This window comes from Meriones unguiculatus, chromosome X (assembly GCF_030254825.1).
Source record: "Meriones unguiculatus strain TT.TT164.6M chromosome X, Bangor_MerUng_6.1, whole genome shotgun sequence".
In the NCBI taxonomy this organism is placed as follows: domain Eukaryota; kingdom Metazoa; phylum Chordata; class Mammalia; order Rodentia; family Muridae; genus Meriones; species Meriones unguiculatus.
This window is the reverse complement of record NC_083369.1, coordinates 40,133,018-40,159,324: the sequence shown is the minus strand read 5'-3', so window position 1 is coordinate 40,159,324 and position 26,307 is coordinate 40,133,018. Positions and strand designations below refer to the sequence as shown.

At 52.1% G+C, this 26,307-nt stretch overlaps 1 protein-coding gene across 2 annotated transcripts; it reads left to right on the top strand.

The window, feature by feature from the left end:
* Positions 1-557: 557 nt before the first annotated feature.
* On the top strand, positions 558-26,286 carry Flna (filamin A). Of its 2 annotated transcripts, XM_021659280.2 has the most exons (48): positions 558-681; positions 3,568-4,050; positions 6,891-7,139; positions 7,245-7,342; positions 7,431-7,578; positions 8,182-8,300; positions 8,382-8,459; positions 8,554-8,716; positions 8,802-9,002; positions 9,565-9,702; positions 9,783-9,906; positions 10,034-10,170; positions 10,266-10,459; positions 10,655-10,768; positions 10,860-11,003; positions 11,898-12,021; positions 12,122-12,282; positions 12,366-12,456; positions 12,545-12,714; positions 12,880-12,997; positions 13,129-13,391; positions 13,772-14,369; positions 14,458-14,631; positions 14,715-14,877; positions 14,957-15,117; positions 15,211-15,381; positions 15,733-15,856; positions 15,942-16,098; positions 16,715-16,904; positions 17,063-17,086; positions 19,274-19,521; positions 19,631-19,726; positions 19,863-19,965; positions 20,050-20,190; positions 20,480-20,608; positions 20,797-20,970; positions 21,057-21,218; positions 21,448-21,651; positions 21,731-21,883; positions 21,993-22,115; positions 22,204-22,470; positions 22,626-22,763; positions 22,978-23,093; positions 23,612-23,744; positions 24,429-24,605; positions 24,741-24,959; positions 25,044-25,247; positions 25,783-26,286. In XM_021659280.2, exons 2-48 carry the CDS (start codon positions 3,678-3,680, stop codon positions 25,968-25,970), a joined length of 7,944 nt encoding a protein of 2,647 aa, XP_021514955.1. In that variant the 5' UTR covers positions 558-681; positions 3,568-3,677; the 3' UTR covers positions 25,971-26,286. The 2 variants fall into 2 exon arrangements, with proteins under 2 accessions (XP_021514955.1, XP_021514957.1); XM_021659282.2 differs by lacking the exon at positions 17,063-17,086.
* Positions 26,287-26,307: the final 21 nt, after the last annotated feature.

Sequence of the window (26,307 nt, the reverse complement as noted above, 5' to 3'; positions counted from 1 at the left end):
AACAGCTGCTCCTAGCAGGGACCGTATCAATGATAGCTTGGGAGGGGGATGGGCTCTTCATCACAGGGCTCAGGGATCTCCTGAAGCCTTAGGAGTGGTTGGTGCTCATTACAATTATCTGTTATCTCTCATCCCATGGAGAAAAATCTGATCTGTGTGGCCAACCCAGGCTTGGGCAGAAACAGAAGGCTGTGGCTGTGGGCAACTCCCCAGAATAAGTAGCCTTGGAAATGAGCCTCCTTTCCAGGCAGGAAGCACTTGACTCTCCTATACTCATCTAGCCTCTTAAAGGTTGGGCCTAAACATAGGCTTTGCAGATCCCACTCTGAATGGAGGTGAGTGCCTCTCCCTTGAAGCCTGACGGTCCTCGCGGAGCAGTGAGCTCATTCTGGGGGGCGGTATTGCCAGTCAGCCTGGGCACTTGAACTCATGGCACGCCCCCGCACCCCCGCAACCCCTCCCCGCCCCCGGCTCCCGGGTGATTTTACCAATTAAGGCTTTTTTGTCGGGCCGGGCCCGGCGCGGGGCGGGCGCGGGGCGGGGATGCGGCCAACAAGAAGGCGGGCTGCAGCGGCCCATTCGCGTGGAGGCGCGCAGCGCGCAGGGACGCCAGCGGAACTCTGAGGCGTCCAGCGCTGGCGCGGAGAGCTGGGCGCCACCCCGCGGTTGCAGGGACAACAGGTGAGGGCTCTGTCGCCAGCTCCACTCTGGAATAGTGGTCGGATAGTAGGTGCACAGACTCGTGAGCTGGGGAGAGGTCTGGAAAGCAGGCAGAGAAGCCAAGTCCAGGTGCAGCTTGGGTGTGGACTCAGGTCTCAGGCATCTCGTTGGTGCCCAGATAGCCTTGCATAGTTTACCACAAACTTATGTCTCTGCTCAGGAATCTGGGGACCCCCAGGGGTCATTGAAAAAGGGGCTGGTATCTGAGTGTTTGGCGGGAGAGGGGCACAGGAATGGGTAACCATAAACTGTTCTTTGTGTGCGTATCTGGGAAAGAAAGGTCTTTTGAGACTAGTACCTTGATTGGGATAAGGGTGAGTGGCAACTTGGAAGGACATTTTCCAGCCAATGTAAAGAGTGGATACAAGAGAGATGATGCAAGGGTAGAAACGAGAGTTGCCTGCTGGTTTGGGCATGGGTAGCTGATAACGGGGCTGTGACAGGGTTATGGCTTGCTAGATTTCCAGTCTGGGTCATGTCTCAGGTTGGTTTATTGCCAGCTAGAACATAAGCACCAACATTCTCAGATCCCGTAGCCAGACCTGGGCCAGAAAAAGTGGCTGAAATCCACCCACAGTCTCTTGTAGCTCTAGGCAGTCTGGCCAAGGTGAGAGCTCAGGAAGTGTTCTCTTCTGTCACACCTGGATTTGCCTTACGGGCACTGGTCTCATTTTGGAGAATTTTTTTTTCTTCCTTCCCTCCTGGCGCCCCCTGGCTACACAGGTCTAGAAATAGCTCTTTGGGATCCTTGTATAGTTGGTGGGCTTGGGCCTATAGTTCCCTGTGGGAGGGCCTGGTCTGGGGTCTGAGGGGGGTGGGGTAGGGAGGTGGGCGGGGTATGTCCAACATCCAAGAATCTACTCCAAATAAGGGAAAATATGAAAGAGCTGGATTTTGGCTTCCTGGGGCTGCCCTATCTGGCTCTTTGTGATAGAGCGACATCTAGTGGTAGCACTGTGTCTACTCTAAGGACAAGACCCCCCCCCAAACACACATACCATTCCTTTTCCCCCTAAATAGCCAAATTATAGGGACGAGAGCTGGGACACCCAAGTTCTGTGTGGTCTGTTACTATAATTCAGTTTTCCTTGTTCTCTTCAAAGAGAATCCAGTCAAATGGCACTAAGTGGAAAATCATTTATTGATGTAGTTCCATACATGGGAATTTTCTCTCCAGAAGGTCAGGGGGACCAGAAAGATAACTTTAATAGTGTCTTGAATGACATCTCTGGAAGTTTCCATTTGTGTTGTTATTTCATAGTTCTGCCATTCTGTCCACTAACCCTCTCTTTGGCTCACCAAGTGACTGGGGGTGGGGTGGAGGGAGGTGTTCCATACTGAAAATGTTATCTGACTGGTGAGGTTATAGTCTCAAGATGAACATGCTGAAAGGTGGTGCCCATTGTGATCATAGCTCTATCATCACCCCACCACAGTCAATGCTGATATTCCAGGCCATAGGAGAGTCAACCATATTTGGGCATGACATGTCGGTCAGCCCAGGGCCTCCTTCAGCCACTGGTCTTTAGAAAATAAATCATTAATAGAATTGAGAAGTATGTATGGAGGCCTGCCTTTCTGAAAAAACACAGATAGGGGGACATTCTAGTGAGGCTTAAGTACAGAAAGTATAGATGGAAGTAATCTATCATGGCAATTTTCTTAACTGAAGAGGGTGGTATTGAGTGTCCCCTGAAGTTTTCTTGCCTTTGTACCTTTGCTCATCTTTGCCTCAGCACAGCATCCTCATCACTATCCCCAGTAATTATTTATCATAAAATTAACTTTTACCAACTAGCTTCACACTACTCAGGAACATAACCCAGGCTCCTTAGCAAGCCTTGACATCTGGGACCCTATCCCTGAGACCCTCCACAACGTTAGGGTCACACCAAGCTTAGGGGATATTTTACCTTGCCAGATGACAGCTCTCCCCCAGAACTACTCAGGGCTCAAGGTAGTGAGTCAGGCAGGCACAAGATGTACCCATCTACCCGCATCACACAGCGGGAACCTTCTGATTGTGCCCATTGGCATGCCCTGGGCCTTTGGAAGGCTGCTTCGTCCTGGAGTGCTGGCAGTCTCCCGGCCCAGTGCCCGCCCCATTTCCTCCCGGATGGAACTAGGGGCCAGAGAGGAAGACGGTGGGAATGGGCTAGTAAAGGTGCTCAGGCCAGGGCCATGGAGACTTGGAAGACAAGCAGAGATTGGTGGGAAGAGCAGAGGTCTGCGAGTGGCTACATTGGGTGATGAGAGCCCTTGTAGGGCAGCCATTTCATGGCACTTAGGAGCACAAAGACCTCACAGTAGCGCCAGGGGCTATGGTCGGCTTCGCTCTCAGTATTGGACTGTTCGCATTGCTGTGGACCAGGTTGCACTTGGGAAGAATGGGTTAGAGGAATAAAGATAAAGGAGGAGGGTGGAGGATCAGGAGGAGTCTAAGTGATTTAGGGACCCTATTGGCTCCACCCTCTTGTAGGGATGTTGGGGAAAGAAAGTCCCTTGTAAGGGTGTGCCAGCTGGACTTGATCAGTCCTGTGACAGAACTGCTCAGCCCTTCCTAGATCTGAGGTCCGTTTCTTGTAGTACTGTAGCAGATGTTGCAGGATCTCGTTGTGCTCTTTGGGGCTCAAAGACCCACCCTGAAGCAGGAGAGCTGGGTCGCTTTAGGTGGAGCGCAGCAGTGGGGGCGGGGGAGGGGGGCGACTTTGTGGGGGCATTCCAACGGAGGGGGGCGGCGTGGAGCTCAAGTGGCCCAGACGCCCCACCCGTAGGCTCCGCCCCAAGGAAACCTTGCTTCTGGCTCCACCCTTCGTCCGCATTTTAAAGGGCTCGCTCTTCCCACAGCGCGACTTCTGTTCTGTGCCTTTAACTCGCGGAAGTGCCTTCGGCTTTAATTAAAGGGCCGTCCCCTCGCTGAGGCTGCAGCACCGCCCCTCCGCGCCTCGCGCCTCAAAATGAGTAGCTCTCACTCCCGCTCCGGCCAGAGCGCGGCGGGCGCGGCTCCTGGAGGCGGTATCGATACGCGGGACGCTGAGATGCCGGCTACCGAAAAAGACTTAGCGGAGGATGCACCATGGAAGAAGATCCAGCAGAACACGTTTACCCGCTGGTGCAATGAGCACCTTAAGTGCGTGAGCAAGCGCATCGCCAATCTGCAGACGGACCTGAGCGATGGGTTGCGGCTTATCGCGCTGCTCGAGGTACTCAGCCAAAAGAAGATGCACCGCAAGCACAACCAACGACCCACTTTCCGTCAGATGCAGCTCGAAAATGTGTCGGTGGCTCTTGAGTTCCTGGACCGTGAGAGCATCAAGCTCGTGTCCATAGGTGAGGGCGTGGGCCACACTGGGGCACCAAGAGGGTGCGGGCGTGGTCACCACACATTTTCTCTCCCTTTCCCCTAAAGGCCTCCTCCTGGTTCTCCTTTCTAGCTGCCGAACAACCAAGGGTACCCCTGGGCCCCTTGGCCGCCTTGCTCCCCGAGGTTCTCGAGAACAAAGGCGAGCAGGCTGGCCTGGCGAACATGCGAACCGCTACGCGCCCCCGCCCGCTTTGCCCTGCTGGCCTGCTCCCAGTCTGAGCTCACATCCTCTGTAGGCCGCGCCCCCATCACTGCAGCCGTGGTGGGACAGGCACAGACTAGGCCCCTGAGAGCCACACCCCATCCCTAGGATGTCCATGCTTTTCCACTACAACAGCAATTCTGAAAGGACTCTTCTAGTTTTTGGATGCCTGTGCAGTTCTAAAGTGGAGGTTGCAGCTGTGGCTCCTGTTACGTAGGACTCCCGCAGCTTCTTGCCGTGGAACATGCTCCCTCATTGGAGATGATTCAAATCCCCAGTTTATGTTTGTTTGAGAACTTGGAGGTGGTGGCAAAGGGATGTATTGTTGGCAAAACTGCAACCCAGGTGTATTGTGTGTGGTAACTGAAGGCACTTGGACATCTGGTGGTAGTGTGCTTGGTTGCTAGCTTTGCTGTCTATCATCAATCAAACTCCTGCTTTGGCTTTCTGCATCTAAAATGCAGAGACTGGTTGAAAGGTGCACCAGTGTACACTGGGTTTACTGCTAGCCCAGTGTCCCATGTCATTGAACTGGAGAGATTGACACAGTGGTATTGCCTCTTGCAGGATCCTTTTCTCAAAGTAGGGGCTGCACATGGACAGGCACTAGAATTGGTAACTTGGGAATGTGAAACGGTGAGAGTAAAAGAATGCATTATTTCTTAAAACCCTTTCCCTAATAGAAAGGCTTCCCTGCTATTCTTAAGACTTAGGAATGGTACATGCTCGCTAAACCAGTGAGGCATCAAGATTCTCCTGGCCCCTCAGTAGTTTTCAAGTGCTGAATTCTTTCTTTGGAATGTTCATAGAGGCATGCCAGTGGATGTATGGAGGCCCACCCCTACTCCCAGCCTCAGTCTAGCCAGCTGAGTCATTTCTGAGTCTTGAGGCAGGGGCAACCGGATGTGGGGAAGCAGGCCACACCCCAGCTCTTTGGGGTGTTTCCTCCCGCCTTCTTTCTCCCCTCCTTCTTGTGAGCTGTCTGGAGCAGGCCTAGTTCCCAGAGCTTTGCCATATAAGGCAAAAAAATGTTGGAAAGCAGCAGTGATTAGAAGAGGGAGGGGGCCAGCTGGCCCAGGGGCTGGGGATAGGGGGTGGGATGGGGCGGGGCCATCTAACCAGGCTGCCTCTCAACCCTGGGCCATGGAGGAGGATGTAGCAGGCATAGCCCGCCTAATCAGACCAGGGAAGGGACCAGCTATACCTTCCTGGGATGATTGTGGGTCTGTGTTTGCTCATCCCCTTTGGTCTCCTTGGGGACTCTTGTGCTGGACCTATGGCTTAGGGCAGGGCCCTGGTGTCCGTGGTCTTCTTTGAACTTCCTTCTCCATCCTCTCACCATTTTGGGACAATGAAAAAAAATCCATGAAGGGCCAGGACCTGTTTGAGGATGTGAATGATAACTGCTTTCAGAGGTTTAGGTGGTAGTCTTCTAGGTGCTGTCTCACTGGACTGGGATACCATCTGCCCTAGATGGCCCTCCCAGTGGTATTCTTCTAGTTTTCATGACCCTCCCCCATTGACTCACTAGATAAACATTCTCTGATTACAGGGAAGGCCTGAAGGGTTTCCAAAGATGAGCTGGAGAAAATGTTACCCACCATAAGCTATACACCCTTGAGGAGGTTATGGCCCAGAGGTGGCCTTGGGTGGGGTTGAGAGGGGTTGCCATGGTGATGGGTGTTCATGGTGCCCGCCCTAACCACTTCCCTTGTGGTAAGCCTGGTGGCTGCCCAAGATGTAGCCCGTTAGGTGGCAAGTAGGCTGGGTGGTGAGTAGCAGCTGAGCAGGTTATGCTAAAGCAGTAGGACTTGAGGACACCACCCAAGGCCTCTGCAACAGGGGCTCCTAAGTGGCCCAGCCCCACCCTACTCTTCCTTTTCCTCCTTCAGCTGGGCAATAGGGGCTGTCACCCCGGAAGTTTCCTATAAGCCTCAGGACTAAACATAGTTCCTTTGACTTATGCCCCCTTCCCCACCTGTGCCATCTCCTGATTCCTATCTTGGTGGGAGACAAGGGAAGTATTGAAGGGTGGGCCTTACAGCCTTTTTCACAAGGATCCTTGCCAACACCTTCACTTCCCCTGCCTCATCCCCCACCCTGGAGCAGCAGTTGTATTTCCTAATACTCTTTGCCAACCTAGCCTTCCTCTTCTTTGGTTCCAGCCCAGCTTGAGGTCAGGGGCCCTGTTTCTAGGCCAGTTAGGGCTGGGCCACTTCTCCCAGTTTCCATAGATACCAAGAGGAGGTAGGGGCAGGTCTTGATCTTAGCAGCTGGAAAATATTCATCTCACTTGCTCTTCCACCCTCCTTCTGGGCCTTCTGGGGTTTTTGGCAGGGTCCTCCTTATTGCATTGTCATCATGTGTCTATGGGTGTCTCCCCCTCCCCCCAACAAAGTCTCTTTTATCACTAAACACACCAAATATTTCCTTGTATCCTTTTAGAGGCCCTGGGCAGAGAGTGCTTGATCCACTTTCCACCCCTAGCTGGGAGGGGCCTCTGTCACTTAATTGATTTGCTCTGCTGCCTATCCAGGTCCTTCCTCACTAGCCTTGATGAGGGAAAACCCTAACTGCTCAGTGCTGTCACCACTCTTCTCACAGACAGCAAGGCCATTGTGGATGGGAATCTGAAGCTGATCTTAGGCCTCATCTGGACCCTTATCCTGCACTACTCCATCTCGATGCCCATGTGGGATGAGGAGGAGGATGAGGAGGCCAAGAAGCAAACACCCAAGCAGAGGCTCCTAGGCTGGATTCAGAACAAGCTGCCACAGCTGCCCATTACCAACTTCAGCCGGGACTGGCAGAGTGGCCGGGCCCTGGGTGCTCTTGTTGATAGCTGTGCCCCAGGTGAGGAGCACAGACATGGGAGATCTTGGGCTAACGCTGTCTGGTCAACCTAGAAAGTAATTCTATAACCCCTAAACTTACAACATGGCCTTTTTTCTGTTGTAGGCCTCTGTCCTGACTGGGACTCCTGGGATGCTAGTAAGCCTGTGAACAATGCACGGGAAGCCATGCAGCAGGCTGATGACTGGCTAGGCATTCCTCAGGTATGCTCCCTGGCAGGCCCTTGCAGCTAAGGGGTACTTAGTCACAATAAGGAGAGGCCTAATGGCTCTTGTCTTCTGTCTGTGACAGGTGATCACCCCAGAGGAAATTGTGGATCCCAACGTAGATGAACATTCGGTTATGACCTACCTGTCTCAGTTTCCAAAGGCCAAGCTGAAGCCAGGGGCTCCTCTTCGGCCCAAACTGAACCCAAAGAAAGCTCGAGCCTATGGGCCAGGTGAGGGGCCCTGGCCAGTGACATTCTGGGGGCTTGAACACTTATATATGGCTCATGGGACAGTATTCTGTTTCAACTTGTGTCCTAAGAGAGGTTTTGGGTCATGGCAGCAGGTCAATGAAATAATCATTCTTGAGGAACCTGAATGGATCAGGGTTGGTCAGAAATGGTGCCTTGACAAGGGAATACTATTAAGTTCCTTAAGTTTTACTGGCTTGTGGGAAGCTTCTTGTTTGAAGGAGAACCCAGCATATTGCTATTCTATAATTAGAAATGAAGCAGTCAGGATCATGCATGTGCAAGGGGTTGGGAAACTCGTGCAGCAAACCAGACTGTTTCAGAGAACAGGCATGGGCCTGTCCTCATGGCAAGAGCACACAGCTGGGTTCTGAGGCCAGGCTCAATGTTGGGTTTACAGTTACACTAAACAAACCTGCCTGATTGGATTGTGTCTAGCTTGGGGAGGGGCACTGAGCCTGTAGAGGGATAGGGTCTCTCATGCTGTGTCCCTATTACTGCTTTAGTGTCTGGGAAACAGAGTATAGAGGTGTGAAGATGTGGCCCTAATAGCTGGTCTGTGGCTTACTCATTTTCTCCTGACAGGCATTGAGCCTACAGGCAATATGGTAAAGAAGAGAGCAGAATTCACTGTGGAGACTCGAAGTGCTGGCCAGGGAGAGGTACTGGTGTACGTGGAGGACCCAGCTGGACACCAGGAAGAGGTAGGGTTATCCATTGGCAGGGCAGGATCCAGCTGTGGACCCTTTTGGAAGGGATGCTCTTAACAATCTTTCCTATTACAGGCGAAAGTTATTGCCAATAATGACAAGAACCGTACTTTCTCTGTCTGGTATGTCCCTGAAGTGACGGGGACTCATAAGGTGAGTCATTGCCTGAGAAGGAGGCTAGTAGCCAATGGTTATTTGGTGGAGGGTCCCTTACCTCCCTCTCACAGTCTGCCCCTCCTGGGAATAGGTGACTGTGCTCTTTGCTGGCCAACATATTGCCAAGAGTCCCTTTGAGGTGTATGTGGACAAGTCACAGGGTGATGCCAGCAAAGTGACTGCCCAGGGCCCTGGTCTGGAGCCCAGTGGCAACATCGCCAACAAGACTACCTACTTTGAGATCTTCACTGCAGGTGAGGGGAGGCAGCCAAGGCCCAGCCAGCCGTTGGGGGAAGAGTTGTGCTGGAGTTCCAGAGCTAACTTTGTGTCTTGGGACAGGAGCTGGCACAGGCAAGGTGGACGTTGTCATCCAGGACCCTACAGGACAGAAAGGCACAGTGGAACCTCAGCTGGAGGCCAGGGGTGACAGCACCTATCGCTGTAGCTACCAGCCCACCATGGAGGGTGTCCACACAGTACATGTCACCTTTGCCGGTGTTCCCATCCCTCGCAGCCCCTACACTATCACTGTTGGCCAAGGTAGGCCTGGCCATGGATGCTTCCTCTACTGTGGTGCTGTGGCCTGGGCCTCTTGGGAGAGGAGCAGGCAACTGGGATTGTCCTCCTGAAGACCCTGTTTGGGAGCCCCAGTCTCTGAGCTTCCACTGTCTAGGCAAGCACTATCTTTCCTTTCCCATGCTGGGGCCCTTCTTGCTCCTCTTTCTTTTCTTGTCCCTCTCTATCTCCTCCATGCTTTTACCTTCGGAAGAGCTTGCTCCGGCTGTCTAGAAACCTGCTGCTCTCTACTCTGCCCACAGGGTCAACGGTACTTGGATCTCTCTTTTTCTTGGTGGGAGGGCTGGGCGGAGGTTATTGGGGCTGGTGTCGAGCAGGTGGGAGAGAGTCTGCCATTTCCATGTTTGGGTTGCAGATTCTAGGGTCATGGCCCATTTTAGTTCTTTCTTGCATGTGCTTCACCAGCCTGTTGTGCCAAACTCTAAGGAAACCCCCCAATCCCAATGGCCTGGCTCTGTGGGTAGCAGGGGAGGAGATACTACCCAGCTCCAGTTCCCAGCAATTGAGCTGGCCTATTTGCCCACAGCCTGCAACCCAGCTGCTTGCCGGGCTGTTGGTAGAGGACTCCAGCCTAAGGGTGTGCGAGTGAAGGAGACAGCTGACTTCAAGGTGTACACAAAGGGCGCCGGCAGCGGGGAGCTAAAGGTCACTGTAAAAGGCCCCAGTAAGTTTTTCTGGTGGGGTGGTGGGTGATGGGCCTCAAGTCATGGTTGGACAGGCCTGAGTTCTTCCTTGTCTTTGCAGAGGGCGAGGAGCGTGTAAAGCAGAAAGACCTAGGGGATGGAGTATATGGCTTTGAATATTATCCCACAATCCCTGGCACGTACACTGTCACTATCACATGGGGTGGCCAGAACATTGGTCGCAGGTAAGCTCCCTCCACTACTCGCCATGTTCTGAGCCCTACCATCTTCCCTATCTGGTGAGGGGCCAGTGGCTGTTTGATATAGGGCAGTGCCTCTTGGTGCTTACCACTGTGGTGCTCTTGCTTGCAGTCCCTTCGAGGTGAAGGTAGGCACTGAGTGTGGCAATCAGAAGGTGCGGGCCTGGGGCCCTGGGCTGGAAGGCGGCGTTGTTGGCAAATCAGCAGATTTTGTAGTAGAGGCCATTGGTGATGATGTGGGCACCTTGGGTAAGTTGGAGGCTTCAGAGTGGGTGCTTGGACTAGAGGGTGGCAAGGGCAGCCTTTCCCCAGGCACCATCAATAAGACTGATGGCTGTTGTCAGGTTTCTCTGTGGAAGGTCCATCCCAGGCCAAGATTGAATGTGACGACAAGGGTGATGGCTCCTGTGATGTGCGCTACTGGCCCCAGGAGGCTGGCGAGTATGCTGTTCATGTGCTGTGTAACAGCGAGGACATTCGTCTCAGTCCTTTCATGGCTGACATCCGTGAGGCACCCCAGGATTTTCACCCAGACAGGGTAAAGGGCATATAACACTGACCTGAACCTTGGCTTTCTTGCTTGGGAAGGTGGTGGGCATGATCCCATCTTGTCAGCAAGGCTGAGGTCATGAGCCTAGCACCCTGTTCCTAAGTAAGAAACTGTTACTTACTTCCCTGCCTGATTTTCATGGCCTTACCTTGGTCTTCTGAGATTGGATTGGTTTCTTATTAGGTGAAGGCACGTGGGCCTGGACTGGAGAAGACTGGTGTGGCTGTCAACAAACCAGCAGAGTTCACAGTTGATGCCAAGCATGCTGGGAAGGCCCCTCTCCGAGTTCAAGTCCAGGTGGGATGTCTACCTATGTTAGGGGCAGGACTGATTTGCCCCTAAGCCGAGGTGCTGACCAGCAGACTGCTTGCTTTTGTGTGCCTTACAGGACAATGAGGGCTGCCCTGTGGAGGCGACAGTCAAGGACAATGGCAATGGCACTTACAGCTGCTCTTATGTGCCCAGAAAGCCAGTGAAGCACACAGCCATGGTTTCTTGGGGAGGTGTCAGCATCCCCAACAGTCCCTTCCGGGTAAGCCAGCCCATGGACTGTTATCCCATCTCCCCAGAGCCCCTTTGTTCCTGTAGCAGTTTTAAATAGACCAAGCTTGCATATCAAGTTTTCCGGTTTACACCGGACTTGACTTTTAGCATATTCAGAGTAGTTGGCAGCGATTACCACAGTGTAGAATAATTATCACCACCAAAGAAATTCCTATCTCGCACTCTCCTCTTTCTTTGGCCTCTGATAACCACTGATCTATGCATTTGCCTTTTCTGGGCCTTTCATATAGATGTAATTATGTATACATATAATATATCTATATTATACACACACACACACACACAGTGTGACCTTTTTAGTGTGTGATTTTTTTTCTTTTGTTTTGAGACAGGCTCTCACCAGTAGATCAAGCTGGCCTAGAACTCACTTTTGTAGACCAGGCTGTGCTTGAACTCAGAGATCCATCTGCCTCTGCCTCCCAAGTGCTGGGATTAAAGTCATGTGGCACCATGCTCATTCTGTTACTTTTTGTTTGGTTTCTTTCACTGAGTGTCATATGATTTTTTTTTAACATTGTAGTATGTCAATTCTTCATACCTTTTTATGCCTGAATAATTTTTTCCATTCCATTGTGTGGATGGAAAGCACTATGTCTATTTTGCAGATATTTAAGGTGTTATTTTTGGGTTATGTGAATAGCTCTGGTAGGACCATTTGGGTAGTTGTGTGGACCTAGGTTTTCAAAATTCTCTAGGAGTAGAATTATAGTATCATGTGCTTACCTTTACCTGTTGGAGGATCTTCCAGTTGTTCCAAAGCAGCAGCAATATTTGACTTGTCTACCAGCAGTAGCTGAGGAAGCCTCTCACCTCCCCTGTCACAAGCTTGTCATGTCTTTTCACTTGTCCTTATACCTTATAGGTGAATGTGGGAGCTGGCAGCCACCCAAACAAAGTCAAGGTGTATGGTCCAGGAGTGGCCAAGACTGGACTCAAGGCCCATGAACCCACCTACTTTACTGTGGATTGTACAGAGGCTGGCCAGGGTAAGGCCTAGCAGGCCTAGCATTGAATGGGAGGACAGGTGGATAGGCTGTCTTCACAAAGTCCCAGCCAGACTCTTCTTACCCCACTTCTCAACCACAGGAGATGTCAGCATTGGTATCAAATGTGCTCCTGGAGTAGTAGGCCCCACTGAGGCTGATATTGACTTTGATATAATCCGTAATGACAATGACACCTTCACTGTGAAATACACACCCTGTGGGGCTGGCAGCTATACCATCATGGTCCTTTTTGCCGATCAGGTAGGTATTACTGCTCTCAGTCCCTAGACTGCTAAGTTTTGGGGTGCTGCTATCCTTAGCTCTTTTCTTCTCATCATTTATAGGCCACACCCACCAGCCCCATCAGAGTCAAAGTGGAACCTTCTCATGATGCCAACAAGGTGAAGGCTGAGGGTCCTGGCCTAAGTCGCACTGGTAAGGACGAATGTTCTGTAGAAGGCTGAATGGAACCAAGGATAGGGAGCTAAAAGTAGAATGCCTCTATTTTGTTATACTTCCTCAGGTGTTGAGCTTGGCAAACCTACCCATTTCACGGTCAATGCTAAAAATGCTGGGAAAGGCAAGCTGGATGTCCAGTTCTCCGGACTGGCTAAGGGAGATGCCGTTCGAGATGTGGACATCACTGACCACCATGATAATACCTACACAGTCAAGTACACGCCTGTGCAGCAGGTAGCTATCTCTACTGCAGCCTGTATGTGGTGGGCTAGGTAGGCCTCTCTAGGGGTTTTCTAATTTCTCACTTGGGAAGGGGGCTGATGAGCAAGCTGGACAACTGTAGGCCAAAGATACTGGGGTACTGATTAGGAAACCGCTATACTTCTATACCCACTTCAGGGCCCAGTAGGTGTCAGTGTCACTTATGGAGGAGATCACATACCTAAGAGTCCATTTTCAGTGGGAATATCTCTAAGCTTGGATCTCAGCAAGATCAAGGTGTCTGGCCTTGGTGACAGTAAGTAGTTGTAATACTTGTCATTGCCATTGAGGGCCACGCACCCCTACCTAGTTAAGTCTTGCTTGGGGCTGCATAATTAAGTGATGTTTGATTTTTTTTTTTTTTCTCTGCTTTCATCATTACAACAGAAGTGGAGGTTGGTAAAGATCAGGAGTTTACAGTGAAGTCAAAGGGTGCAGGTGGTCAAGGCAAAGTAGCATCCAAGATTGTGAGTCCTTCAGGTGCAGTGGTGCCCTGCAAGGTGGAGCCAGGCCTGGGAGCTGACAACAGTGTAGTACGCTTTGTACCCCGCGAAGAGGGGCCCTATGAGGTGGAAGTGACCTATGATGGTGTGCCTGTGCCTGGCAGTCCTTTTCCATTGGAAGCTGTGGCTCCCACCAAACCTAGCAAGGTAATTGGGTTTGGGAGGCTTTAAGGGGAGGGCCCTTCTTCCTTTTTTTGAGACAGGGTTTCTCTGTGTAGCCTTGGCTGTCCTGGAAGTTGCTCTGTAGACCAGGCTGGCCTTGAACTCACAGAGATCTGCCTGCCTTAGCCTTCCTGAGTGCTGCGATTAAAGGTGTGTGCCACCACAATTGGCCCATCTTCCTTTCTGAAGGCATCCTATCTTCTCCAGTTTTGTCCTGACCCTTTGTCATTTCATTTATGATCGATGGGTGGATGACCCATTAGGCACCTTACTCCTTTCATGTTTTTATGTGAGGAGGAAAGGTAGGGCAAAAGGAGACAGATGAAATGGGGTGGTAGCTGCTTCTGACTTCCTCCTTCCCTCAGGTGAAGGCGTTTGGACCAGGGCTACAGGGGGGCAATGCAGGCTCCCCTGCCCGCTTCACCATTGATACAAAGGGTGCTGGCACTGGTGGCCTGGGCCTGACAGTGGAAGGCCCCTGCGAAGCACAGCTTGAGTGCCTGGACAACGGTGATGGCACATGCTCTGTGTCTTATGTGCCCACTGAGCCTGGGGACTACAACATCAACATCCTTTTTGCTGACACCCATATTCCTGGATCGCCATTCAAGGCCCATGTGGTTCCTTGTTTTGATGCATCCAAGGTGAAGTGCTCAGGCCCTGGGCTGGAGCGGGCTACTGCTGGTGAGGTAGGGCAGTTTCAAGTGGACTGCTCAAGTGCTGGCAGTGCTGAGTTGACGATTGAGATCTGCTCTGAGGCAGGACTGCCAGCTGAAGTATACATTCAGGACCATGGTGATGGCACACACACTATTACCTATATTCCTCTCTGTCCTGGGGCTTATACTGTTACCATCAAGTATGGCGGCCAGCCTGTACCCAACTTCCCTAGCAAGCTGCAAGTGGAACCTGCTGTGGATACCTCAGGTGTACAGTGCTATGGGCCTGGAATTGAGGGTCAAGGTAAGGAGACCTTCTGTAGGGGGGAGGGTAGCAGTTATAGAGTGCAAAGAGTCCTATAACCACAGCTTCCTCACCATGTCCTTTCCAGGTGTTTTCCGAGAGGCAACCACTGAGTTTAGTGTGGATGCCCGGGCTCTTACACAGACTGGAGGGCCACATGTCAAGGCCCGTGTGGCCAACCCCTCAGGCAACCTGACAGAGACCTTTGTGCAAGACTGTGGTGATGGCACATACAAAGTGGAATACACTCCGTATGAGGAAGGTATGAATGTGCTGGGGACACCTTAGTCAGAGCAGGGAGTAAGTGGAGAAGCCTACTTCTTCCTGACCTGCCCTGCTCTCCAGGAGTACACTCGGTGGATGTGACATATGATGGCAGCCCTGTGCCCAGCAGCCCCTTCCAAGTGCCTGTCACAGAGGGCTGTGACCCCTCCCGGGTGCGTGTCCATGGGCCAGGCATCCAAAGTGGTACCACCAACAAACCCAACAAGTTCACAGTGGAGACTAGGTAAGTGAGGCACTGAGGAGGCAAGGGCAGTCAATGGCTTAGGAAACCCAGGTAATGACAGACTGTCTGTTTGGACTAGGGGAGCTGGCACAGGTGGACTGGGCTTGGCTGTTGAGGGACCCTCAGAGGCCAAGATGTCATGCATGGATAATAAAGATGGCAGCTGCTCGGTAGAATACATCCCCTATGAAGCTGGAACCTATAGCCTTAATGTCACTTATGGTGGTCACCAAGTTCCAGGTGAGGAGACAATGACAGGATAGAACTAAGACTGCTTGCTAATATCCACAGTGTCTTACATAGCTACTACCATCCTTCTGCATCAACCCATAGGTAGTCCCTTCAAGGTCCCTGTGCATGATGTGACAGATGCATCTAAAGTGAAGTGTTCTGGGCCTGGCCTCAGCCCAGGCATGGTTCGTGCCAACCTCCCTCAGTCCTTTCAGGTGGACACAAGCAAGGCTGGAGTTGCCCCACTGCAGGTCAAAGTGCAGGGCCCCAAAGGTGAGAATTCACATACCTGGGAACAGGGAACTATAGAGGCATTTTTTTTTAGGCCCAGCATGCCTAAAAATGGGCTAGAACAGATGGTGGAAGGGTTTCATGTAACCACAGAACCAGGTGGAACCCCAGAGAAGGACTTGGCCACTGAATAGATGTGGCAAGAGGGAGGGCCTAAGGAAGGACTTGGATACATGTTTTATACTACAGGGTCTTGGGGTCATTCCTAGAATTGGGTAGTTAAGGACATGATAAGGTCTAGGCTTCCGGCTCAGTCTTAGTCCTCCAATGAGATGGGTTGGGGAGTGGGTATAAAGAGCTAACCTAAGGTTCTGTTCTTGGGATGGGGGCTAGGCCTGGTGGAGCCAGTGGATGTAGTAGACAATGCCGATGGTACTCAGACTGTCAACTATGTACCCAGCCGAGAAGGGTCCTATAGCATTTCTGTGCTATATGGGGAAGAAGAAGTGCCACGGAGGTAAGAAGCAGGGTACACTGTGAATACTGGGGGCAGGCTGGGTACTGAAACTTTGCTGATGGTTCATAACACCCTGATCTCATAGCCCCTTCAAGGTCAAGGTGCTGCCCACACATGATGCCAGTAAGGTGAAGGCCAGTGGACCTGGACTCAATACCACTGGTGTGCCTGCCAGCCTGCCTGTGGAGTTCACCATTGATGCCAAGGATGCTGGGGAGGGTCTGCTGGCTGTCCAGATTACGGTGAGCTTGCTGGCTTCCTGGGCTGTACTGCAACTCCAGGAACTGGGAGGAGAGGCAAGGAACCAGGCCAGAGCAGCTAAAGTTGAAGGCTACAGCTGGCAGGCAGCCCAGTTTTGCTAACTAGTCTGCCTGTAGCTGTAGTCTAAGGGCAGGCCTCTGCTTCTTGTCTGCTAATGTAACTATATTAGGATGTGTAACAGTTTTCTCCCAAATTGAAAGGAACAAGCTTTCCTTTCAAATACATATGCATTGCTATTGAGCATGGTACCAAAGCCTGTAGTACTTCAGATTCCACATATGCAATATTCTCACGGGACAGGTATAATGTTGTAACACTGAGATCTTTCACTAAGCTCCTAGTGCCCCTAGGATAGGCCCAGGGCTGAGGTTGGACACCAAACTGCTCTCTGGTATTATCTCTGTCATGTCAGTGCTGGATGTTTAAGGTTTTCCATTCCAGACTCTGCCATAGGCAGGCAGCTGCTGTGACCAGGGGGGTTGAGAGGCCCAGAAGCTATCCCTGTTGTAGCAGTACTTGGTGTTCCATGGAAGGCCTGAGATAATCTAGGCCTTGTTGGGCTTGGACCAACCTCCTCCCCTGTGCTTTGCCACACAGGACCCTGAAGGCAAGCCCAAGAAGACACACATCCAAGATAACCATGATGGGACATATACAGTGGCTTATGTACCAGATGTGACAGGCCGGTACACAATCCTCATCAAGTATGGTGGTGATGAGATCCCCTTTTCCCCATACCGTGTCCGGGCTGTGCCCACTGGGGATGCCAGCAAGTGCACAGTCACAGGTGAGCCAGCCCACCATCAGCCATGGTGGCGCTCGGCACGGGGCTTGGGTGTGCCTGTGTGCAAGGGCTCGCTGCTTGGGGCGGCGTGTGGGAGTGGGGGCCGCCCCCTTGAGTGACTCACCTGACCTTTCTCCTTGCTCTCTGCCCTCTCACCTCAGTGTCAATCGGAGGTCACGGGCTAGGTAAGCTGCTTGCTGGGGCCACTCCCAATGCCCCTCCTGCCCAGAGAGGCAGTTTCCTTTCCTCTTCATTGCTAATTCATTCCCAGGACAGTTCCAGCTGCAGCTCTAGGCGAGGACAGAGTTGGGGAGGCTGTGCAGACAAGGCCATGGGCTGGAGGGACAGGGCCCAGGGAGGTTTCTGGAACTAAGCATGAGTGCTCTGGTTCTCCCCTCTCTGGGCCTCCATTTCCCCATCTGAGAACTTGGGTTGCAGCTGAGAGCTTTGGGGTGAAGTGTATCCTAGGAGGCACCTCACTAGGGACTTTGGGGTCTGGGGATCTTGGCACCCCAGAGAAGCACCTGGGGATGGGCAGCAGGTGCTTCCTTCTCACAAGGGCTCCTGCATGGGCTCAGGGGACAAGGTGGTTTCCTGTACCCAGTAGGAGTCTCTAGCCCTCGTCAGATCCACAGACTTCCATCCCTGCCTCCCAGGGGCCTCTGTGTCCTGGGCTGGGGGCGGTGCATGAGTGGGTGGGGCTGGCTGGTGGTGCAGTAGTGCCAGTTTTAATTGCTTGGGTGGCCAGCATGGCAGGGCCTGGCCCAGCCTCAGAGCTCCAAAGTGCATTCTGCGACCCAGCTCCTTCTTTCCTTCTCCTCCCATTCCCTCAGCAGTGACGTTATTTAGACAGTCCCTATCACACAGGTTTGTCTGCTCCAAGACAGAGACACCCCAGGGATACTGATATGAGGCTATAACTACTTACCTGTCAGCCAGGCACTTGGGTAGATAGCCAAGGACGGCGTTATAAGATAGCTAGGTTTTTGTGGCACAGGCTAGATTGCTTTGCTAGACTAGTCCATGGGATTGAAGATAGCATATATGTGTGCATAGGGCAGAATAGGCCAACAAGTGGCCTCGATTTTCTTGACCATTATCTATGGAATGGCGGCAGGGAGCTCAGCCAGGGAACTTCAGCCATCTTTGGGCAATCCAGAAGGTTATCTTGGGCCAGATCAGTGGCCACTGGGACATTAAGTAGTAGCTCAATTAACAAGTGTTTTGAGGATGCTCTGGTTAAGGCTTGCTGATCACCTGGAGCCTGGGTACAGGAATGAAGAATCAAGTAGCTTTCAGAAGAGGGCCGAAATCATTAGCTAGATGATACAGGCCAGGAATGCAGGAAGCTCAGAGGGCAGCATGGGTAGCAGGCAGCCAGATCTATAGCTAAAGATGCTGAGTCTCATGTAGCTACTGTGAGACCAAGTTCAACGAGAGTGGGGCTTGGGGGTAGGATGGCAAAGGGTCCCCTTAAACTTGGTCCTAAAGTAGATTTGGTGCTCCTAGCTGCTTTCCTTGTGGGAGGCTGGGCTGCAGGGGTGCTCTTGCTGCCAGGCCTTACAAGCCACAGCTCCCAAGCGTCCACAGCTGAGCCCCAGATCATAACGTCACTGTCCTTTCTCTCTCCTCGGGCACTATGGGGCCCTAGAGGCTGCTTAGATGTTCTACCCTTGCAACCCTGAAGTGGTGGCTTGGACCCTCTGCCTCCTCTTTCTTGGGTGCCTCTACTGCTTTGCCAAGCCTGCTGTAATGCACTGCCTGGGTGCTAACCGTGCTGCTTGCTCTTGCCTGTGCCAGGCTGTGCTGGGCTACCTCTCACTGCAAGCCTCTGGTTGAGCAAGCGTTCTCAGTTGTCAGGAAACTCCAGTTTCACCTTCAGGCCTGGGGGGCGGGTAGGGAAGAAAGTGTCACATCCCCCACACTGCTGCAGGACTTTGCCTCACTGCGTCCACACATAACACTGGAGCCCAGGGCTAGGCCACAGGGGCGCAAGTAGCCATGGGCCTAGTCAGAGTGCTGGTATTTTGTCAGCATAGGCCATGGTACCAGCTGAGGCTGAGTTGACAGAGGAGGTGGCAGTAAATGCTTGTGCTGGGATAGGATGGTCCTTTACTTTTCTTCCCAGGTACCTGGGTACCACCTGTTGGGCCTCTCTCGTAAAGGGGCTTGAGGTGGTCAGGAGAATCCTTCCTGCCTTCTGAGAAACCACTCACCATCGTAGCTTGGGGTGTGGGTTGGGCTAGAGGTTGGGGCTGGCTGTGCTTGGTTGTAGCAATAAGAGGCCTGGGTGGATGGCATGCTGATGGGAGTAGCCCAAATGCCAGGCTTACCTGCTGGCTCCCCTCTGGGGACCCACTCTGCCCTCCCAGGTGCTGGCATTGGCCCCACCATCCAGATTGGGGAGGAGACAGTGATTACTGTGGACACAAAAGCAGCAGGCAAAGGCAAGGTGACTTGCACTGTGTGCACACCTGATGGCTCCGAGGTAGATGTGGACGTGGTGGAGAATGAGGATGGTACCTTTGACATCTTCTACACAGCCCCCCAGCCGGGCAAATATGTCATCTGTGTGCGCTTCGGAGGCGAGCATGTGCCCAACAGCCCCTTCCAAGTTACAGTGAGAAGGGGCCAAGGATGGGTGGGCAGGGCGATCTGGGAAAATCCTAACCTGTCCTTCTAAGTCCCTTTGTGACAACAGTCTCCAGCTCTCTCATTTTGACCTGCAGGCTTTGGCTGGGGACCAACCAACAGTGCAGACCCCGCTACGGCCTCAGCAGCTGGCACCACAGTATACCTATCCTCAGGGTAACCAGCAAACCTGGGTAAGGCTTGGCCTGGTTTATTATTCAATTTGCCTAATCCATAGGGACACTTAAGAGATGGCCATCTGGGTGCCTCATGTAGCCCTGTTCTACCTATTTGCAGAGAAGCCACTCACCTGATTCTTCTGTATTGCAGATCCCAGAGAGGCCTGTGGTGGGCGTTAATGGTCTAGATGTAACCAGTCTGAGGCCCTTTGATCTTGTCATTCCTTTCACCATCAAGAAGGGCGAGATCACTGGTGAGTTGAGGGCTGGAAAGGAGCTTGGAAACAGTGATGCCAGGTGTTCCAATATGTCCTGACCTCAAAACCACTGCTCTATAGGGGAAGTTCGGATGCCCTCAGGGAAGGTGGCCCAGCCTTCCATCACTGACAACAAGGATGGTACTGTTACTGTGCGCTACTCACCCAGTGAAGCTGGCCTGCATGAAATGGACATCCGCTATGACAATATGCACATCCCAGGTGGGCCTACTGCCTCTTGCCTGTCCCATCCCATTCCGCTATTTCTACATCTCGGAAAGAACAGGCAGGGGTGGGGTTTTAAGTAGTAGACTGCTGGCCTAGCATACCTGAGGCTCTGAATAAACTAGTATCATGGCACATGCCTGTAATCCTAGCACCGGAGGATCGGGAATTCAAGGTTATCCTTAGCTTCATAGTGAGTTCAAAGCCTGCCAGATATACCCTATTTCAAAAACAAAAAGACATGAATGAGACTGATATTCCATGTAGCTTTTTATTCTGTCCTCAGGAAGCCCTCTTCAGTTCTATGTGGATTATGTAAACTGTGGCCATGTCACTGCTTATGGTCCTGGCCTTACCCACGGAGTGGTCAACAAACCTGCCACCTTCACTGTCAACACCAAGGATGCAGGAGAGGGTAAGGAAAAGCTCTAAGCTTAACCTATACAAATTGTCCTCCATTGGCTGAGGGCTGGGTGTGGAAAATTATCCTAAGAGGAGTTCTCTACCTTATCTTCCTGCCTCTGCTCACCTGTGAAGTCACCTCACCCATGAAGGCCTAGCAATGTGTCCCTGGGCACAGTTCTTACCTGTGATACTTTTCAGGGGGCTTGTCTCTGGCCATCGAGGGTCCATCTAAAGCAGAAATCAGCTGCACTGACAACCAGGATGGAACGTGCAGTGTCTCTTACCTGCCTGTGCTGCCTGGTGACTATAGCATCCTAGTCAAGTACAATGATCAGCACATCCCAGGCAGCCCCTTCACTGCCAGAGTCACAGGTAGGGAGCATTAGGAGTATTGACATGAACAGTGGTAGGGTCTTGGGGCTGGATCTGTAGTAGCTGATGGCTTGTACCCTTACCAGGTGACGATTCCATGCGTATGTCCCACCTAAAGGTGGGTTCTGCTGCTGATATCCCCATCAACATCTCAGAAACAGACCTCAGCCTACTCACAGCCACTGTGGTGCCACCTTCAGGCCGAGAGGAGCCCTGTCTACTGAAACGGTTGCGAAATGGCCACGTGGGTAAGAGGTCAAGTGGAAGCAAGAATTTCAGGGAAGGAGAGAGAAGCTAGGTGTGGTGATTGCCTATAATCCCAATACCTGGGAGGTGAAGGCAGGAGAATCAGGGGAACCAATCATTGGTTACATTGTGAGTTAAAGCCACCTTAGCCTGTGGTATCCTGTCTTCAAAGAAAAAAAGGAAGGAAGCTGTGGGACCACACCTTGTTGATGGCCCTGTCCTTTTGCCTAGGGATTTCCTTCGTGCCCAAGGAGACAGGAGAGCACCTGGTACATGTGAAGAAGAATGGCCAGCATGTGGCAAGCAGTCCCATCCCAGTAGTGATCAGCCAGTCGGAGATAGGTGATGCCAGCCGTGTGAGGGTCTCTGGTCAAGGCCTCCATGAAGGCCATACCTTTGAACCTGCAGAGTTTATTATTGACACCAGAGATGCAGGTAAACAGTGGTGGCCTGCTAGCTGGGACAATACAGCTTCACTTGGCATCCTGACTTACAGCTGTTATTTATTTCTCAGGGTACGGTGGGCTCAGTCTGTCCATTGAGGGCCCTAGCAAGGTAGACATCAACACAGAGGACCTGGAGGATGGTACATGCAGGGTCACCTATTGTCCCACAGAGCCTGGAAACTACATCATAAACATCAAATTCGCTGACCAGCATGTGCCTGGTGAGGGCAGCAGCTACACCCTTTCCCTGTGCTTTGGCAGCATTCCTGGACACACCCCAGAGCCTACCTGTAACCTGTGCAGCATATGGACTATACTTTTTTCCTACAGGAAGTCCCTTTTCTGTGAAGGTGACAGGTGAGGGCCGGGTGAAAGAGAGCATCACACGTAGGCGACGTGCCCCTTCCGTGGCCAATGTTGGCAGCCATTGTGACCTCAGCCTGAAGATTCCTGGTAGGGAAAAGATCAGGAGGGTTCCCGGAGCAACCCTATACCCAAGTAGAGACAGGACCCTGTTCACCAAGTTATTTCCTACTTGTAGAAATTAGCATCCAAGACATGACAGCCCAGGTGACCAGCCCATCAGGCAAGACCCATGAGGCAGAGATTGTAGAAGGAGAGAACCATACTTACTGTATCCGATTTGTGCCTGCTGAGATGGGAATGCATACAGTCAGTGTCAAGTACAAGGGCCAGCATGTGCCTGGGAGTCCCTTCCAGTTCACCGTGGGGCCTCTCGGGGAAGGGGGTGCTCACAAGGTCCGTGCTGGAGGCCCTGGCCTGGAGAGAGCTGAAGCTGGAGTGCCAGGTAGGTGTACATGTCCAATTCTTGCTATTCCCTGTGGGCCTATATGGGTGTTTGGAGGAAGTAGGCAGCAGGCGTGTTGATCTTGGCTTTGCTTAGAGTTGGCTGAGGCTGGGAACCAGTCCACTGTTTCATGAGCACACACTGCTTTTCTACAGCGGAGTTCAGCATTTGGACTAGGGAAGCTGGCGCTGGAGGTCTGGCCATTGCTGTTGAGGGCCCCAGCAAGGCTGAGATCTCTTTCGAGGATCGCAAGGATGGCTCCTGTGGTGTGGCCTACATAGTTCAGGAGCCAGGTATTGAAAACAGAAATGGGTGGGGGAGGGGGAGGTAGGACCTGAGTGTGGGTGTGTTGAACCCAGGTGGTAAAGTCTCCACTTGGCTCTTGTTCTCCATCTTGAGATTCCAGGGACATTCAAGCTGGCTGTGGAAGGCAAGGGGCCTTTATTAAGCTAGCCTTTGGTGATATGTGACACCCCCTGTATAGCCTTATATTTTCTTCTTTTGCAGGTGACTATGAGGTCTCAGTCAAGTTCAACGAGGAACACATACCTGATAGTCCCTTCGTGGTGCCTGTGGCTTCTCCGTCTGGTGACGCCCGCCGCCTTACTGTTTCTAGTCTTCAGGTGAGGCACTGAGAGAAACTGCCCACCTGGGGCTCCTGGGCCCGGCCAGACCAGAGTCACCATGGCAAGCAGGCCTCGGCCATGAGCTGATTGGCCTACCTAGAAACAATTCTGGGTGCTAGGCTTCTGCTCTGGCTGGGTACAGCCCACGCTTAGGGTTGGCAGGAAGTGCCCTGCCCACCGCGTGGAGTTTTTCTCGTGTCTCAGGTCTAAAGGCTTTGAACAGAAGCCTGTGCCCATTGAGCACCAGGGCTGAGGTTTAAAGAGGGACAGCCTGTTAGCGCTGAGTGCTATGTACAAGGTGGGGCCACCTTCCCTTTCTGCTACCTGGGTGTGTGATTGGAGAACATGTCTAGGGGCTAGGAGGATGTGGGTGTGCTTGTGGCTTCACAGATCAATGGCTCTCCCTCTTTAAACCATGATGGACACCAGATGGGTAAGTGACCCTGTGGGTCTCCTGCTTTCCCATTTGCCCTGGCTCTAGCCATCCTGTCTAACCACATCTGCTGTGCTTCCAGGAGTCAGGGTTAAAAGTCAACCAGCCAGCCTCTTTTGCAGTCAGCCTGAATGGGGCCAAAGGGGCAATTGATGCCAAGGTGCACAGCCCCTCAGGAGCTCTGGAGGAGTGCTATGTTACAGAGATTGACCAAGGTGAGGCTCTATCTTTGTCTAGTCATCCAACCATTTGACCTAGCTGACTAGAATCAGGCTGAGTGTATACAAGGCAAGTAATGATTCTGTAAGCAATCAAAACTGGGCTCCTCAGCTAAGAAACCCTTTGCAGACTGGCAAGCATCCATGAAGATATGGCTTTTAGCATGGCCACTAGGAAGAACACCTTGTGGCAGTGCCATACATGACAGAGACAGACAAAAACAGAGCTACAAACAGAGAGACAGACAGTCTACTTCAATGGCTAGAGGAATAGCAATTCTATTGAAGCATACTAGTTTCATGAGTTTTCCCCTCCCCCTAGGTCCATGATCTGAAGGAGATTCCTCCTCATTTTTAAGCATGCTACTGCTAAGGCAGCATGGTATTAACAGTACACTGTTTAAGATGACAGAAAGGTGGACATTTTGCTTGTCAGGACAAAGACTCACCAGTAGACTGTTTAAGACTCTATAGCCTTAGTCCTCAGGGTGTATGTGATACTGGGGTGGGTAACAGCTGACAATTCTGGAAGCAGAGGGCTGTCCATGGAGCATCTGGGTTTCTGCTGGTGCCATGAAAAAAGAAGGGGATATTAGTACCAAGGCTGCTTCTTTCAGATACCATTTGTTAGTTACATACAGAAAAGTATCTCAGGCACATAACATGTCCTTCTCATTTCAGATAAGTATGCTGTGCGTTTCATCCCACGAGAGAATGGCATCTACCTGATTGATGTCAAGTTCAATGGTACTCACATCCCTGGAAGCCCCTTCAAGATCCGAGTTGGGGAGCCTGGGCATGGAGGGGACCCAGGCTTAGTGTCCGCCTATGGAACAGGCCTAGAAGGTGGTGTCACAGGTAGGTTCATATAGCTTTGGGTGTGGACGCACAGCCCCAACAACCAGAGGCATGTGGAAATATCAAGGCTGTGCTGGGTGGCTGAAGGCAGGGAAGGCAGTGAGGGAAACTCTGCCTGAACTTCCATGCTCCCAGGGAGCCCAGCTGAGTTTATCGTGAACACAAGCAATGCCGGAGCTGGTGCTCTTTCGGTTACCATTGACGGCCCCTCCAAGGTGAAGATGGATTGCCAGGAGTGCCCTGAGGGCTACCGTGTCACCTATACCCCCATGGCACCTGGCAGCTACCTCATCTCCATCAAGTATGGTGGCCCCTATCATATTGCAGGAAGCCCCTTTAAAGCCAAAGTCACAGGTGAGCCTCATGCTAAGCTGTCAGTGCCTACCCAATGACTTGATGCTCCAGCCACTCCTCAGCCTCACCCATTCTGTCCTGTAGGTTCCCGTCTTGTTAGCAACCACAGCCTCCATGAGACATCATCTGTGTTTGTGGACTCCCTGAATAAAGTTGCTACTGTTCCCCAGCATGCGACCTCAGGCCCAGGTCCTGCTGATGTCAGCAAGATAGTAGCCAAAGGCCTGGGGCTGAACAAGGCTTATGTAGGCCAAAAGAGCAGCTTCACAGTAGACTGCAGCAAAGCAGGTGAGTATCCCTGGTTTGAGCTTCTGGAAGTACAGAGCCAGAAATAACAGGATGGTTAATGCGTGGGAAGTTCAGGAACTGCCTTTAGGGGTATATGGAGCTACTTTTATTTGCGCCTCCCTGCTTTCCCTATTGCCCCATAAGAAAATGTCCTAGAGATGGGCTTAGAGAGACCACTCAGCGGTTAAGAGCACTGGCTGCTCTTCCAGAGATCCAGAGTTCATTTCCCAGCACCCATGTGGCAGCTCACAACTGCCTGTAACTCCAGTTCCAAGGGCTCTAACACCTTCACACAGACATGCAGGCAAAACCCCAATGCACATGATATAATAAGAAAATGTCCTGGAGGAGCTGGAATTTATCCTCTGGTGGCCTGGTGAGTGGTGGGTGGTGAGGGTGGAGTATGTGAAGCTTGCTGGGGGAGGAAGCTTATTAATCAGGCAAGGTACAAGATGTGGAATAGGGAGAAGGGTTCAGAGTAATTATAGCCAAAGGAAGAAGGCCTGTCAATGAGGCCTATTCCTTCCTACCTTAGGTAATAACATGCTGCTGGTGGGGGTGCATGGCCCAAGGACACCCTGTGAAGAGATCCTGGTGAAACACATGGGCAGCCGCCTCTACAGTGTCTCCTACCTGCTCAAGGACAAAGGGGAGTACACACTAGTGGTCAAGTGGGGTGATGAGCATATCCCAGGCAGCCCGTACCGCGTTATGGTACCCTGAGCCCGGCACCTATGCCAGCCAGAAGCTCCCATGGCAGAGAACATCCCTACACCTGTCCCACCCTCAAGAAGCCTGAGTTTCCTTTCCTGAGCCCTGGACCCTCCCTCCCCTGGATCACTCTGGCCACTCTATTCACTGCAGTCGCCCCTGCCCTGCGCTGTGTTCACCTGCCTCTTCTGGGCTTTCACTTGGGCAGAGGGAGCCATTTTGTGGCAGAGCATGTCTTCTTTGGTTCTGGGAGGGTGAAAGTCCTATGTACAATCACCTGCTAGTTCTCTTTCCCAGCCAAGAGAAATAAAATTTTGCTTCCATTGTCCTATGAGTGTTCATAGCTTTC